Source organism: Colossoma macropomum, unplaced genomic scaffold (genome assembly GCF_904425465.1).
Source record: "Colossoma macropomum unplaced genomic scaffold, Colossoma_macropomum, whole genome shotgun sequence".
NCBI lineage: Eukaryota > Metazoa > Chordata > Actinopteri > Characiformes > Serrasalmidae > Colossoma > Colossoma macropomum.
The window spans coordinates 17,813,542-17,829,129 of NW_023494793.1; the positions used below are offsets into that span (position 1 = coordinate 17,813,542).

Consider the following 15,588-nt stretch of genomic DNA (forward strand, 5'->3'; position numbering starts at 1 on the left):
GTAGCTGATCGCATGTTGTATGGTTGTAAGTGAAGTCTTCAGTTAACCCAGGTCACTATGGGTTTATATACCGTAGAGTTTCCGTTTATTTTTTTTTTGAAAGTGTGAAACAATTTCACAGATTAATGTGCAGCCCTTTTTTTCACAGGAAAAAACTGACATTGAAGGCACCTTATTTGTTTATGCCAGGTAAATATACTGTCTGCAATTTTTACCTCTCATGCCAGTTGTAAAGTCAATGAGCATTCAAGCAACATTCACTCACTAAGCTACTACTGTTACGTTTGTTTCATTTTGTATATAGTCTTGGACAGCTAGAGCCTAACTTTATCTTTCTGTAGGTCAGCATCACCCCATCATGGGTTCACCATTATGAACCGTTTGAGCACAGAGAACTTGGTGGAGCCAATCAATAAAGACCTGGAGTTTCAGCTTCAGGACCCTTTCCTGCTTTACAGGAACGCAAGCCGTAAGTGTCCACATTAGAAATATGCTACCGTCTCCTATCAAAGTATTAATATACACAATTATATAACCCAGTTCCTTGTAAAGTTTTGCTCTTGAGTGAATGAAACCTAATGTGTAGGTATACTGCTGTAACATTTACAGGCACTAAGCTTAGAATACTCTATAAAATGATGTGTTAGCGTCACTTTTGTCAGATCATTAGCCATATGTGCAGTCAGTTCTTAAAGGAATAGTTCAGCAAAAAATAATTTGTACAATAAATTTACACAATTTTCTGCTTACCCCAGATGTAGCTGATTGGCCAAGACGTGTTTGTTGTCCAGATTTTGTTTCATTGGTTATGAACTAGAGTGGCAAAGATAACACCCAAATAATTTCTGTAAAATTTCTTTCAACTTGCTCAAACTGCATCCAGGTCTTCATTAAAAGCTAACAAGGACAGGAGATGAGGAAAAAACATATACTTGATGTATTATGTATGTATACATAAGTTTTACATGTACAGTATTGCACCAGTAAGGTACTTTAAAACTATAAGGTTTTATATACTCTGTGTGTAAACTGTTGTTGAAAACATCCTATAATAAGTGATTTGTCATGTCTTACCGGCACAGTGAGAATAATTTTTGGAAAAGGATGTGTTGTAATATGACTTTCTGTTTATTTTACATTGTCCATAATATACCAGGAGTGATTTATTATTACAGTAATAAAGACCCAGAGCTTTTCATTTGCTGCGTAGGTTAAGCTTCAGATCGTGTGCTTGGATGGGTATTTTAATAACATTGTGCGCAATGAGAATTTGATCTCTATCTTTTAAGAGAGTTATATCATCACAGGGCTGAGAGATTTTAATTTCCCCACCAAATACGGGCATACTCTTGAAGTTGACGAAGGAAAGATTGCTGCTGGGCACTAATTCAACTTCAAAGATGGAAAAAAGCATGAGATACGGTACCCAAGAGAAACTCCTTTGCTAAATTCTCTTTTCCCATTGAAGGCATGGTATCATAGTTTAGTCTTTCCAAAGTAAAACAAACAAACCTTTAAAGTTTTTCCCACAGGCTTTGATCTGCTTTCTGTTAAGTTAATGTATGACTGATCAATCTCTAGGTGTTTCCCCAGAAGTGAATAAATCCGCATTATATGATAGTGTATCAACATTTCTTTAAGAATAAAAATACAGGGTTCTACAGTAAGCTTTCTGCCAAGGAGCACTGGACATAAACAGGAGTACACAGAAAAATGTTTGAGCACCAGCTTAATATAAACTTTTTTTTATTCCCTCTTTTTTCTTTTTCACCTATCAGTCACAGAGGATTTTTAATTCAGCAATCCAGTGTTTCCTACATTGTCCAAGTCCTTACCTTTACAGTATCTAAACAGTATTAGGAACTGCCATTTTCAGTCATTTGGTATTTGGGTTTTATTGCATTCTTTTGTTTCATAGCAGTGAAAAATGTGCAAATGTTAACTGTAAAGAAGTAAAAATGACAGTTCTCAAAACCACAAAAGCTAAATCAAAACTAAATTGTCAGAGGCAAAACTAACTAAAATGAAATAGAATTACTGAGTAAAAACTTTTTCATTTTTTTTGTTGTGTTAAGAGTTTAGAAGTGGAACTTGTTTAGCTATCTTTAAAGAATGCTCAGTCTATGGTTGTATTCATCTTAGTCCATCCTTATCAAATACCTGTCAAATCATTCATCATGATAATACTAAAAAAAAACAACAAAAAAAACTGAATAAAAACTAAATTAAATCTTTCAAAAAATAAAAACCAAAAAAAGACTATTAATGTTTAAGACTAACTGCAACTAAACTGAAATTAAAACTAAAATGGAAAAATTAAATAAAAATAAAAACTATTGAAAATCTTGTGACATGCATAATGAGTCAGCTAGGCTAATTGCAAGCATTTGCATGCACTGTAGATCTCAGAAGTACTTTTTAATACACTGTATTGCATATTATGGTAACTTGGAACTTTACACTTGTTGAGTTTCCATGTTACTGTATTGTTTACGTATTCTGTGTTGACTGTGGAGGCTTTTCAGTCATCCATGCCATTGAATTGTCTAGTAATAGTAAGTCAAGGCAGGTGGTCTAATCTTATGTTTCACCCTACATACAGTGGGCTTTAACTTTTCAAATGTTCATGTCCAGCACCCTAAACTCTCTCTCTTACTAGACGATATGTGCACATAATTTATTTATTTATTTATTTATTTTATTTTTCCCCAATTTTATCCCCAATTTAGTCGTCTCCAATTCGACCCACTAGTTAGGACTCCCCCAATCACACAATACTGCCAACGCTAGGAGGGTGAAGGCTAACACAGGCTTCCTATGTGCACATAATTTGAGCACATCTTTTGATTAGGACTGTATTGCCACAGTTAATTTAGGTGTCAGACAGAAACACATTGTTCTGTTTCCAGAATCCAGATGTTCCTTTGATTTTCAGAGCTCTTCAGCTTCATTGAGGTTTTTATGATCAGATAAAGGGGAGCTTTTGTTACTCTTGTTATTCAAACGCTGCAACAGTAAAGAGGATAAAAGGAATAAATCTGATCTGCATTTTACAGTCCTTGGTTTATTGCCTTAGGCAGGGGTACACATAATATAAAATTTGCGCTGGTCACTTGTGCCGCCACACCACTAAATCTTGTGGCCAAAATTAACAATATGTCTCTGGACACAGTCTAGACTGTGTTTAGCTACTCTCTGTATAACACCAGCTTATTTAAATCATATTAAACTTCTCTTTAGCCAATAGAACACCATCTACCTTACCAGGCAGACCAGCTCAGCAGGGTGGACCACCAAGGTCACCACACCGCCACGTCATGGCAGTGTTCACCCCTGGCCTCAGGTTTAGACTGCTATTGTTTTCTCCTTCATCTTTGCAAAACTGAATTGGGGAATTTCTTTCAGAAAAATGTGAGGTGCACTGCATCGTCTTCTTTACAAATAAACTGATTACCTGTTAAAAATTGTGCAACCTAATCCAAAAGATATATTAAAATAACATAATCTGATTACTTTTTTGTTATCTTTGTTTTACTTATCTTTGTAAAGTCATATAAATAAAGATGATTTTGGTGATGTTTGCACAGTAATTTGTAGATGGTCCCTTAGTTTTCCATGGTTTCAACAGTCCACAGAAATAGTGTTCTGTAGGTTTAAAGGGCATTATTTTCACACCAAGTGGGAGCTGATCTATTGACTCTGCCAATAAAAATAAGACTTATTAAAACAAGCTCCAGTCCTGGCGGACCAAAACACTGCAGATTCAGAACATTACCTCATTAAACACACCTGATTTAGCTCATCAGCTAATTAGCAAGGCTATCATGAACTGAATTCAGAGCGTTATATGAGGGTGAACACTAATCTCTGCAGCACTTTGGCAAAGAGCAACCAATTTGACATGCCTGTACTAAAATGCATATATATGAAAAATGAAAAACTCTTCAAACCTACTAGATTTATCATTCAAAATGGTGAATTTTGACAAAAAGCGATGAGCTTGCCTGTATACTGCTCTAACGTAATCCTGCTGTTATCATCCTATTCTATATTGTGCCAGTAATCTGATTATTGCCTTTTGTTCTGTAACAACTTTTTTTTTCAATTCGGAGCACCTCCAGCATTGCATACAAAACACATCCGCGCAGGCTGCATATTACAGATCTCTCCTATTGAAAACAATGGGAAATAAGTGTGTCTGTCTACAAAAAGTGCATACACTGTGGGCTCTACTTAAGCTATCACAAAGAGGAGTCTCACCTATTAGTAGTTAACTTTGAGAGGAGTGCTCTGCCAATAGACTCATCAGAGACCAGGGCCTGCATTCAAGCTTCTTAGGTGTAGGAGTAGGAGTGCTGACCTAGGATCAGATTTCTTTCTTATTTGGGCTGATCTTGCTGACAGGAACAGATAGATATTTGATGAACACTCCAACTTTGTGAAGCTTTATGAATGTGGGCCCAGATTAAATAGCATGAACAGTACCATTTTTGCTTTACCAGCCTTTCAGCTTCTTAGTGAAATCACAAAACAAGGGTTTGCACAGAGAAATACTATTGATCAGAATTAAGAATTTTGATTTGACTGAAACTTTTTCAAGATCTTATTTAGTATGCTGTGTCCTGAATTTGTGAAACTTGAATGATTGCCTGAGAAACTGTCACTTTACTGAGATTTCCCAACTTTGACATGTGAGTCACAGAGCTTTTTGTGACTAATTACTTATTAATTACTTTTGCTCTTCCATAGTAGCAAACACTAATTGAATGAGACAGTCTAGACTCCAATACTAACTGGAACTGTTGTAGTTTAGGGTCCCTTGGTATTTTGAAATGGAGCTGCACCTCTGTACTTGAGATCTAAGGGACTTTATCCAAATAGACTTCAGATATGCAGCTCCTCAGGAATGAGGGTCTCTGCTGCTGTTTGTATACAGAATTTAGATCATGTCTGTGTGCTGCTTTTATGGTTTTCCATGAATATTAAGGCCAGCCCTGAATCCTGACCTTTGGAAGAGGCCATTTGGGTTGCATTTGAGGACCCGTTGTTTGTCCTTGGTATCATAGTTTTTCTCTCTCTCTCTGTTTTTTTTTTAATTATTTATTTTTATTGAGTTTAGAGAATGGTGTAAAATATACTACTGGTTGTGTAAATGGTTGTTTATCCTGATGTACAATTTATAATTCACTGCAAACACTCTTCCCCCTGGGGCCCACAGTGACTCAAGCTCTAGCCAAAAGTTTAGTTTGTAGCAAATGTGTGAAGTTTACTGATGGTGCATGTTTAGACTTGCTTTAGTGTCACTTGAAATCCTCAGTGCAGCAGTTGCGATATACTTAATAAATTTTGCAGTATATACTGAAACAGCATGTTGTACAAATGTTTAGAGAAATGATAAGGGTTCATCAGTATATGAAGACTATATGTTTGTGTTCATTGCTTCAGAGTGCAGAACAAGTGCTCTTTTATACGAGTTAAACTGCAATTATAGCCCGCTGCATTTCTTCTTCCTCAAGTTCCTTGCATGTTATGCTCCAGTTGCATCAGCATTTAATGTTTTGTGGTGCTGAGTGTTGGTAGCAGTTAAGAAAAGCTCTAGGCTAACTCAGGCTATTATTGGGATACAATCTTACCTCTGTTTGGACCGCTGAAACACCGTCCAAGCGTCTTCTGAAAGACAATTTTACCCTTGTGGCGGAGATCTTGGAGATCATGGTGGGGGTTAGAGGCCACCCCGAGCAGAAGCATCCTCTCGGTGCAGTTACCACTGCTTAGATCCATTCTCCAGCCAGTTGGACATGTCCCTCAGAATGTTCCAAAGTTCCTCCTGATTCCTGGCTTCATCCAGCAGCCTCACCGGCAAAGTGAGCTTGAGCCCCTGAGGTGAATGGCTGCACTGTGAGATTCGATCCAACTCAGATATCCATTATACTTGCAGAGGCTTCTAAAATGTATGACGAAGAAAGAGCTGTGGAAGAAGGCACAGACCTCCGTCCATGGTGCCTCAGCCGTGACTCTGTTGATCGTGCGCTATGCGAGTTCTAGAAAGTTCTTGTGGGAGAAAGAAGGCGGAGGAGTGGGTAGGAGATAAAGTCTCCAAGGTCTTGACGTTTTCCTCAGAGAGAGAGAGAGAGAGAGAGAGAGAGAGAGATTGAAGATTGTATACTTCCTCTGAGCGGCATGTGCAGGGAAAAGTTGCTGGAGCTGTCACTGTGAAAGAAGACAGAACGGAATTCCAGTCGTTTTCTTGGCTTGAATGGGAACTGTAAGGTGAAGGGACTTATTTCAGAGGGGTTGTCAATGTGTAAAGCTCAGCTAAAATATATTTATATACACAATCAGAATGATGTTTTCACTGCAATATAATGATGATTTAGAACTATGTGAAGATGCTCTAATATTAATTCTTTCTTTTTCTCTTTCACCTCAGTGGGCATCTACAGTATCTGGTTCTATGACAAGGCTGACTGCCAGCGCATAGCACAGCTAATGGTACAGTAAGTATCAAATGAATATGAATTACACAGTATTAAACGTAACCCAGCCTTTTACTAGGTCAAATATACTGTGCATTGCTGCAAGAAAATAAGCGCTGGCTAAAAGCAATCTGTCCTCGGGTGATCGGTCACTGAGGAACCCACACGGGAGCCTAGCAACAGGTTGAGCTTGTTGCCATGGGTGCCTGTTACCATAGCAACCAGGTTACTCTCACATGTGCCATCTGGGTGTATTGAGGCAGATGCACCTGTGCAGTTTTGACTATTAAAGCCACATTTGAATAAACTGATTGCTGTAAATTTATTTACAGTTGTATGCAAAAGTTTGAGTGCCCCTCGTCACTTTAAGTTTGTTGCTTTTCTAAGTGAAAAAGTTAACACATTCTCTACAGAAAATACACTTGGACATTTTAATGTGTTAATTACACTAATTGTTTAATGCATTCATTACTTATTTGCTGAATTGAATACATTTTAGAGACAAAAGTTACAGCACATTTTATGTTTTATGTTTTCCCAATATATTAAATTCAGTAAATAAATAGAAATTGTGCACTAAAATTTGCTAACCAATTTAATATTTAAGTTCCTTCTAGAGTATGTCTTAACTTATTTTTCACTTAGAAAAACAAGAAATGTAATTTGGCCAGGGGTATTCAAATTTTTGCACACCACTTGGACAATGACAGTTGTCATTATAGTTGTCATTATTTTGATAAATTTCATCACAATATGTCACAATCTGCTTTTCTGAACATATCATGTATATACCTAAAAAACACTTCCCAACTTCTTGTTGATTAAAAAGAGCATGATTAGTCCGGTTCAATTAGATTTAGTGCAGCACAGTGTGTAATACTGAATTCATAGTTTTTGATGGTACTTTTAAAATGTGGATCTTTGTTTTATCATGTCAGAAAAAATAAATATTGTGACATATCGTATATCTAAAGCCCAAATCTGTATGCTTTAAAGTCCCAATTCATGAGTGCAAGTGACCAGCTTTTTGCCTCCGTAATAAGAATCTTTTAAATTATAGGTTAGCAAGAACTGGAAGTAACTGGAAGTATACTATTAGAGTTCTCTGTTTGTAAAGGAGTTTAGAGGATAGTCATGCCACTGTTTTTGCAGTTTCTCATTAGAGCTTTCAGTAGCTCTAAGGAACTCATTGTTTTTTTTTTTTTTTACCGTTGTTGGTATGTTGCTGTTTTATCAGCACTGCATTTGTCTAGTGCTGCTGCAGCTGAGATGCTGCTGAAGTACTATTGCTGAATATTTTGCGCTGCTTGTGCTATGCTACTGTATTATCAGTACAGTACTGTATGTTAGCCATAGCATCTTGAACCACACAGTTTTATATATATTCTACGTATGTAGAATCAGGTATTCACAAATGTCCACTGTGGTGTTGGAAATTGTTCATCTACAATGCACCGCTGTCCTCTAGTGGACAAAATCTGCAGCATTCAAACCAGCACCGCCCTAATAGTGTTGCACTGCTTCTTTTTAAGGCTCATTTCTTTGAGTATGTTTTTAGAATAGTAAAGCAAGAGGCACTGAGAGCGCAGCAGGCGTCTCCAGATCGAGGCAGAACAAATGGTTGTGTGGAGACCAGACCAATGGATATACTAGAACTGCTCAGCAAAGCCAAGGAGGAGTACCACAGGGTAGGCCAGCAACTGCTACAGTATGACTTGCAGCCTTTTACTTCAAATAGGATTTTTTTGTAATTTAATATAATGTAATGTGTGTGTGTGTGTGTGTGTGTGTGTGTGTGTGTGTGTGTGTGTGTGTGTATGTGTGTAGAGTCAGTCTAATGAGACAGATCTGCAGGCAAACACGGATGTTGCTCAGACTCCAGACCCAATTAAAGCAGAGACCACAAAGCCCACAGTTGCTGCTGCTCAGCAGGAGAAGGTACAGTTATGTCAGTCACAACTGTTCTCTTTCAGCTCTACAAAGTATATTTTTTTAATATAGCAGTAATAATGGATACAGCGAAATGGAGGAACAGCCCCTTAGTCAAGATAATAGTGAGGTGACAGTCCAGTGTGGCCGAGGCTTACTTAAAACTGTTTTTACATTGCTCCAGCCCAGCAACACATCCCATTCATTTTTATGGAAAGCTTCAGTTATGTCAAATGTGGCCGTGTGGTGCTGGTGCATCAAATTAGGGGGATGCAGCATGTTCAAGTACAAGTTGACCACAGCTGAACTTTATGCAAATGAATATGGCCAGTGCGATGCATTTACCCAGTCAGAAGCCAGGTGATGTTTCTACATGTATGAAACATCCATTCCGCTTGTCAGGTGTTCTCATGTGACATGGAAGAACTGCAACAGAAGCTCATTATATTGAAACGTGACTGTTTACCTTCAAAAATCAGTATGATTGCTTGGATGTTAATGTACTAATCATTACAAATACTGACATAAGTAAATTTCAATTAGATTTCACTTATGAATGCTCTTATAACACCCCTATGAAGCGAAGTTAAGAGGGAGGATGTTTTCACATCTTTTGAATGTGCTAGGACACTGTAAATGCACCTCAGATCTGACAGCTGAATCAGCTAGGGTTGCCTGGTGTCTGGTTTTCAGAACCAGACTTCCTGGGCCATGCAAAGATAAATGAATGTTATTTCTCAATCATGACTTTTCAGAAAGCAATTCATTTATGCATCATCTGTTCATGCACTAGTTAGCCTACTGAGGACACCACACATGTTGAATGAATAAACTATAGGTTGCCATGGTTTTATTTGTGTTACAAGATGGCAGAAAAATGGTAGACAGGAACATTTACTTTGACCTATTCCTTTCAGAAAATCTATATTAACCACTAACCAAGTTCATTATAGAAAATGTGAAAAGTATAAACAAAATAAACCAACAACAATTATTGAACTGCCAGAGAAGAATGGCGAACATAATACGACATTGAATACTTGCTTGACACGACCAATCCTAGATTCAGGTGATTCCCTCCTACTCCCTTATAAGCCTTGTCACCAGTGGATTAAATATGGTTAATTAAAAATAATGCATAAATACAAACTTGTGGATAGAAACTTTAGGTGTAAGGAGCAGAAGCACTTTCTCAGCAACCTGAGTTCATTCACTGCTAGCCATGTTAGCATTTTTGGTTGATTAATACATTCAGTACAGTACTCTTCTTTGTGTACAGCCCACCCACAGTGTGGTAAAGCAGATCACAGTCGAGGAGCTATTTGGCAGCTCTTTACCTAAAGACCCAGCACCTTCAGCTCCACCTGCCCACAACCCTTCTGACCCCACACCCGGCGAGAGCTTCCTTCGTGGGCTAACGTACGCCCCTCCTCCCCTCCCATTGGAGCCTCTTCTCACTCCTCGTCTCACTGCGGACCCTGGAGGTCCAGGCCTGGTACCTCTCCTCCAGGCTGGAGGTTCCAGGGATCCCAAGCACTCCGTTTCCCCAAGACTGATGGCACAGAGTGGGGCTGAGAACGTTCCAGTACTCGCAGGACCCAGAGGTCAGACTGGTCCACAAGCTGCACCTCAGTACATTAACACACACAAAGGTGACGGGCATGGAATTCCCAAGCCAGCTACAGTGTCTGACTTTATGCCCAGCACACTGGTCACACCACAGAGCTTCAGAGAGCCAACACCCAAAGCTCCACCTGTGTTCACCAGCAAGAGCACAGCATCTGCACAGGTAAGGGTCAGACTGACTGACTGTGTTCTATCAATCGTTTCTAAAGACTTTCAGTATTATTCTCTCTCTCTCTCTCTCTCTCTCTCTCTCTCTCTCTCTCTCTCTGTTGCAGAATAAAGAAGCAGATACTTTTGCACAGCCTCAGGCCCAGAGTCTTGTTAAACCCATTCCAGTAAGTACTGACACAGAATTTAGCAGTGAATATGAAAACTTGGTTAGAGGGTGCAGTATGTTTACATTACAAAATAGTCAGATTAGCTTAAAGCCTGTGCTCATTGTAGTACTTTGGTAAAAGATGTGAACATTTAAACCAACAGGCTGATCTTTCATTCTGTCCCACTGTTATTTTATTGTAATTTTTAGAGATGGCATTAATCCATATGGGTATCGGGCCCATATCAGCAGAAAATGCTGGAACGAATAACGGAGGGGGAAAAAGAATGAATCTGAGTTGATTCTGTAACAAATCTGTCATGAAATAACGCTTTCATATTGTGTGATGTTAGCTGTGTATTTCTTCCTACGGGGTAGTAAAGTTTTTTTTGTCGTTTGAGGATGATAGTCCAATTTTAGATGCTCGTCTTAAGGGCTTCAATTAAAAATAGCTTATTTTAAAGCTAGGCAGTTTTTGCAAACTTGTGATATTGCTTATTTGAGCTAGCGTTTAAAAACTTTCAAATTTCAGGCACCAAAAAGGAAGAAGAAAAAAGTTCTACAGCAAATTTTGAAAATGTATGCTTTTTATTAGATTATTAAATTATAATTTTCTCAATATGCAGAATGCAGCAACACAACATGCAAGGTGCAAGTCCCTGCTAACACAATGATGCCATCTGTAGTCTCAGAAATGGGAGAACAAAAGGAGAAAGCAAGTCGTTCTGAATCATGAAACTTTGAGTAAAAGGAAGATCAGAGTGCTTATAAAAATGAACTTTGTGAACTATTCCCTTTTCTTTATATGTGATCTCTAAATCCTTTATTCTTACAAATACATAGTGATTTGTAGTTACTAATATATAATTAAATGTAATAACTAATGAGTTATTTCTCTTGTCTAAGGCAATGAAGGCAGGGCTAGTAGTGCCAGGGGAGGAGCCCTCTTTGCTGCTTTCTCCCAGTGCATTCCAGCAGTCCACTACAAAGGTCACTGAGCTTCAGAGAAATCCTGCCCCTCCACCATCACCACCAAACACACTGGGGAGTGGAGACTTGCCGTCAGCATTGTACAACAAGACGCAGCTACAAGACGTTCTGATACATTTGATAAAGGTATGCAGACGAACTTATAGACAGAACATTTGAGTTTGTTGTTGATTGTTGAGGATAAGGCCCACTCAGTGACTCGTGTTTATTGTGGTGGGGTTAGATCCTGGACACTGTAAGGTGTGGGAGTAGTGTTGAGGCTTTATAACTGCACATAATACAGTGCAATAGAAGACAATATTAAGGATAAGCTTGAATGCATAAATTAATGCAACTCATTATTATCAGTGAGTGACTTCATTTTTGACCATCAAGGTGTCTTCCAGGTCGAAGGTTTGCAGCAGGCGTAGTGGCCACATAGGTGGCAGTTCAGGTCTCCTGGTTTTGGAATGTTGCATTCAAATATAACTGAATATATTGGCAGATGTTTGCTTCTTAAAAATAAAATCAACAATGGACAGCTGTTTAGATTTGAACAATATTTGTGTATTTATTGCACTCTGAAAGAGCAAAATTGTTTAGGTGATGCTGGGCCACTATACCAAAATATCAGCATTTTATTTATTTTAAGGCACCTGTAATACTCTACACATAAGTATTATGTTTCCCTAGAATTGAAATCCACACAGATGCAGTCTCTATTTCTCCATTTTCTAAATCTTTATGAATAGGCAGCAGCATCGGCAGATACGTACATGAAAAATCCTGGATAATCAGCATCATCCCAAAATTCCCATTTTGGTGCATCCCTGCTTAAAAGAATCCCGGTGTAACAAAAATAGTTGATGCATTAAGACGTACTGTGCATACGAACAGCGAGAGCAGAGAAATATTTTTTCTAACTTCGGCCATCGTGGTTAGCCTAGCTGCACATAGTTAGTTTTGACTTCTCAGTGATGTTGTGTTTTTGCAGTAACACTATCAAAATAAAATATTATGAAATAGGACACTTCTCTGGGTGAGAAAGCACTGAGCCTTATACCTCTCATAGGCCTTTTGTTAAATGCTGACTTAAATACTAGTTCTTAGGCTAAACGTGGAGACGTAACTGTAAGGTGTCAGCTTTTACAATTTACATTTTTATACGTGAGAAGTTTTTGACATTTTTGAGTTTTGCTCCCATTTTGTCTCTTTCAGAACGATGCTCGCTTCCTCGCTGCAATCCACGAGGCGTACTTGCAGAGCCTCTCCAAAGACCTCAACAATGTAAAGCTATAGCCACCAACCCAGAACTCCAGGACTGTCATCAGACTCCTAGACTCTGTTCAGGAGCCCTGACTCTCTGCTTATAAGGCAAATGGAAGCTAGACTGCATTTAGGACAGAAAATTCCAGTATTATTGGGCTAGCCGCACTGGGTCCCTTGCTGTATCGTAGTCACAGAGTGACTTGTTTAAAGGCACACACCACTGCTTTCTGTCAGCACTGCTATGAAAGCAGTCAGTCCTTGGGATGATTGTTGCATAACCATGGTGACTTCTTTGGTTGCCCCGCCTCTGAGCCACAACGATTGGTCACCACTTATGATATGCAAATGCAGTTTCCGCTGATCTAAATTGTGAGGTGACAACCTCACTTATGTTTTTTGTCCTCTTTTACCAGCATCATCGTGTCATGTCCTCTTAGTCTTTATGGTTAGTTTCTCTTTGTCTTTTTCAACTCTCGTTTCCATGTCCATCATTCAGTCTCCTGCATTGGCCCTTTCTGTCTCATCCCTGGTCATGAAGGCGTGTGCAATACTGGCAACTCTGGGAGTTGCGCTGTGAGGGTAATCATGGGTCATATCACAATTGCTTCAGATCACAATTGCTGACCTATGGTCAGTTTTTTGCCTTTTATATTGTAATGATATTGTAGTGCAGCTAATTGGGATGGAGAGTGACCCTAAACCTGCACTTTTACTTGAAGTGATATGGGCCCAAACATAGATATGGTAACAGTACAACTTGAAAGGTTTTGCAGTATTATGTACTGCAATTAGCTTTATTGGTTATTTCCACTGGACAACAGTACAACACACCATTATATAACATGAGTATAAGTGAAAATTCATTTGATTCTATAAATTGTGCACCTTGTTGTACGTCGGTAATCTATGATTATATGGGTCCTCAAAATCATTTCAACTAAACTGCTAGCTAAAATCAGCATGTAGTTTAGCAGTTGCTTTACTAAATGAATAGATTAATAGCTGCATGTACAAGGTTGTGTCTGGAAATATAAATAATTTTTAAAGCACATATACAACGTATCTGAATAAGTATCATGGATTTACAGCCTGAATAATGAATTATTCAAGATACAGTGAACATCATCTGCAGCTGGATATCATATAAGCATTCTGGTGTGACTTTTTCTATGGTAAAGTGCCATGTCAAATGCCTCCACTATGTGGTGCATATCATTATGGGTTGCTAAATCTAGATATCATTTCTGCGTTTTGTGTCTAGACACACAGAGCCTGAGACAATTTAAGGAAGGCTATAAACGTAACAGTAATATATAAATTATTTTTCTGCATGCATGATGCTGCCAATGGATTCATCTTCCTTGCTTTATTTTTAACTAAATTCAGAACCACACTTTACTATTTGGAAAATGCAATGCATAAGATTTGTTTTATGGAAATGCCACTAGCGAGTCTATGAGCAGCTTTAAAGCTCCAGTTATTGTGGAGACTTGTAGCTGTTTCACCACCTACATTTATTTTTTTATTTGAAGTGCTACAATTATATGAAATGCACTGATACAGCAGTGGTCGGTCTTTTGCTTTCTGTTGTTAGCCATACTGTCACAACACGTAAATTTTGCCCTTTCCTATACATTTTTCTTTTTAGTCATTTTTCTTCTTTTTGGGCAGTTTACAAGCAGTATCTTATAACAGCATAAACATAGATTTGCTAAATATGAGGGTAAATGCTATGCTATGTCCCCATGCAGAGTTTAGAAAGGATGTTTACCATGATGGGTCTGTCAGCCTAATTTAATGCTAAATAAAACATACATCCCCAGATCTCCTGGCTAACGTCTTCAAATTTAACAGTTCTGCTTCCAACATGCTGATGTGGTCTCATTATAAGGGGTCCACCGACAATGTTAGGGTGCCTGGTTGCCATATCCCCCACCTGCTATAGGTCCCAGTAGGACCCAGTAGTTACAGCACCAGATGAATGTGTTTGTGAGCGTTTTTGGTTCCTAGTCCTAGTTTCCCAAATCTGTTACATTACACAGGCTATTAGACAGCTTCTGGTAGCCAAATACAGTTAAATGCCTTTCCAGAATATCTGGTTTGGATCATCAGGTATTTTTATGAGCTGGGTCAGGTGTGCTGGAGCAGGAAACAAAGCACAAAACTGCAGAGTAGTGTTTTGAAGACTGGAATTGACTGCCACTGGTTTATGTCCTCAACATCAAAGAGTACTACTCTATAGGCAGATTTAGCCCCATGTGTGGGAGCTTCACACAGCTACACTGTATAGTCAGGTCCATATTTGGACGTCAATAAAGTTTTAAATTTTAGTGCGACTCCAGTGTGCTAACTTCCACAGCACACTGGAGTCGCACATTGGAGGGTGGACAGATTCCCTGTTAATACTCCTGAACATCCAGGCGTATAGTTTCTGCCGCAGGGGCCTAGGCCACCAAGGGCCCCCCTGCAATCTCCCACTGCCTATATGGCACTGCACCACTCCCCCATGCTGGACCTTGCGGGTGGTGGGCCCACATGGTCCCCCCACATTGCCTCTTCGGGCTGAGCCCGGCCGGGTTACGTGGGCTGTCTGGCCACCAGGCGCTCGCCGATGGACGCTACCCCCAGGCCTGGCTCCAGGGGTAGGTCCCGGTGACCCTCTCCCGGGCAGGGTACACGATGCTATGTGTCCGTTTTTCATGGAGGTTTTTGGATCGAGTTAGTCTGGGTCTTCACTCCAGACCTGTTCGCCCTGGGAGACCCTACCAGGAGCATGTTGCTCCCGACGACTTAGCTCTGAAGATCCCTAGACCACACAAGCCCTTCCGCCACAACAAGGCCCCGATCCAGGAAGGGATGGGAATCTGCTATTTGCAGATGATGATGTTCTTTTGGCTGGATCACATGGATGCCTCCAGCGCACACTGGAGCGGTTTGCAGCTGAGTGTGAAGCGGCTGGTATGCGGATCAGCACCTCCAAGTCTGAGTCCATGGTCTTAGCCC

At 39.4% G+C, this 15,588-nt stretch overlaps 2 protein-coding genes across 10 annotated transcripts in view; one reads left to right on the top strand and one right to left on the bottom strand.

The window, feature by feature from the left end:
- The window catches only part of cacna1db (calcium channel, voltage-dependent, L type, alpha 1D subunit, b), a 138,796-nt gene extending 130,021 nt beyond the window's left edge, over nucleotides 1-8,775 (bottom strand). For 8 of the 9 annotated variants that reach the window (XM_036578689.1, XM_036578688.1, XM_036578687.1 and 5 more), the window contains exon 1: nucleotides 5,634-6,233. In XM_036578689.1, the coding sequence (XP_036434582.1) occupies nucleotides 5,634-5,781 (148 nt within the window). In that variant the 5' untranslated portion in view covers nucleotides 5,782-6,233. Of the gene's footprint in view, nucleotides 1-5,633; nucleotides 6,234-8,750 lie in introns of those variants that run through there. The other variant, XM_036578681.1, reaches the window with a different exon arrangement.
- Nucleotides 1-14,409, top strand: part of dcp1a (decapping mRNA 1A) — a 17,863-nt gene extending 3,454 nt beyond the window's left edge. The window contains exons 2-10 of the mRNA XM_036578698.1: nucleotides 149-189; nucleotides 342-469; nucleotides 6,431-6,497; nucleotides 8,035-8,164; nucleotides 8,304-8,414; nucleotides 9,685-10,194; nucleotides 10,307-10,366; nucleotides 11,254-11,463; nucleotides 12,535-14,409. Of these exons, the coding sequence (XP_036434591.1) occupies nucleotides 149-189; nucleotides 342-469; nucleotides 6,431-6,497; nucleotides 8,035-8,164; nucleotides 8,304-8,414; nucleotides 9,685-10,194; nucleotides 10,307-10,366; nucleotides 11,254-11,463; nucleotides 12,535-12,615 (1,338 nt within the window). The 3' untranslated portion in view covers nucleotides 12,616-14,409. The remainder of the gene's footprint in view (nucleotides 1-148; nucleotides 190-341; nucleotides 470-6,430; nucleotides 6,498-8,034; nucleotides 8,165-8,303; nucleotides 8,415-9,684; nucleotides 10,195-10,306; nucleotides 10,367-11,253; nucleotides 11,464-12,534) is intronic.
- Nucleotides 14,410-15,588: the final 1,179 nt, after the last annotated feature.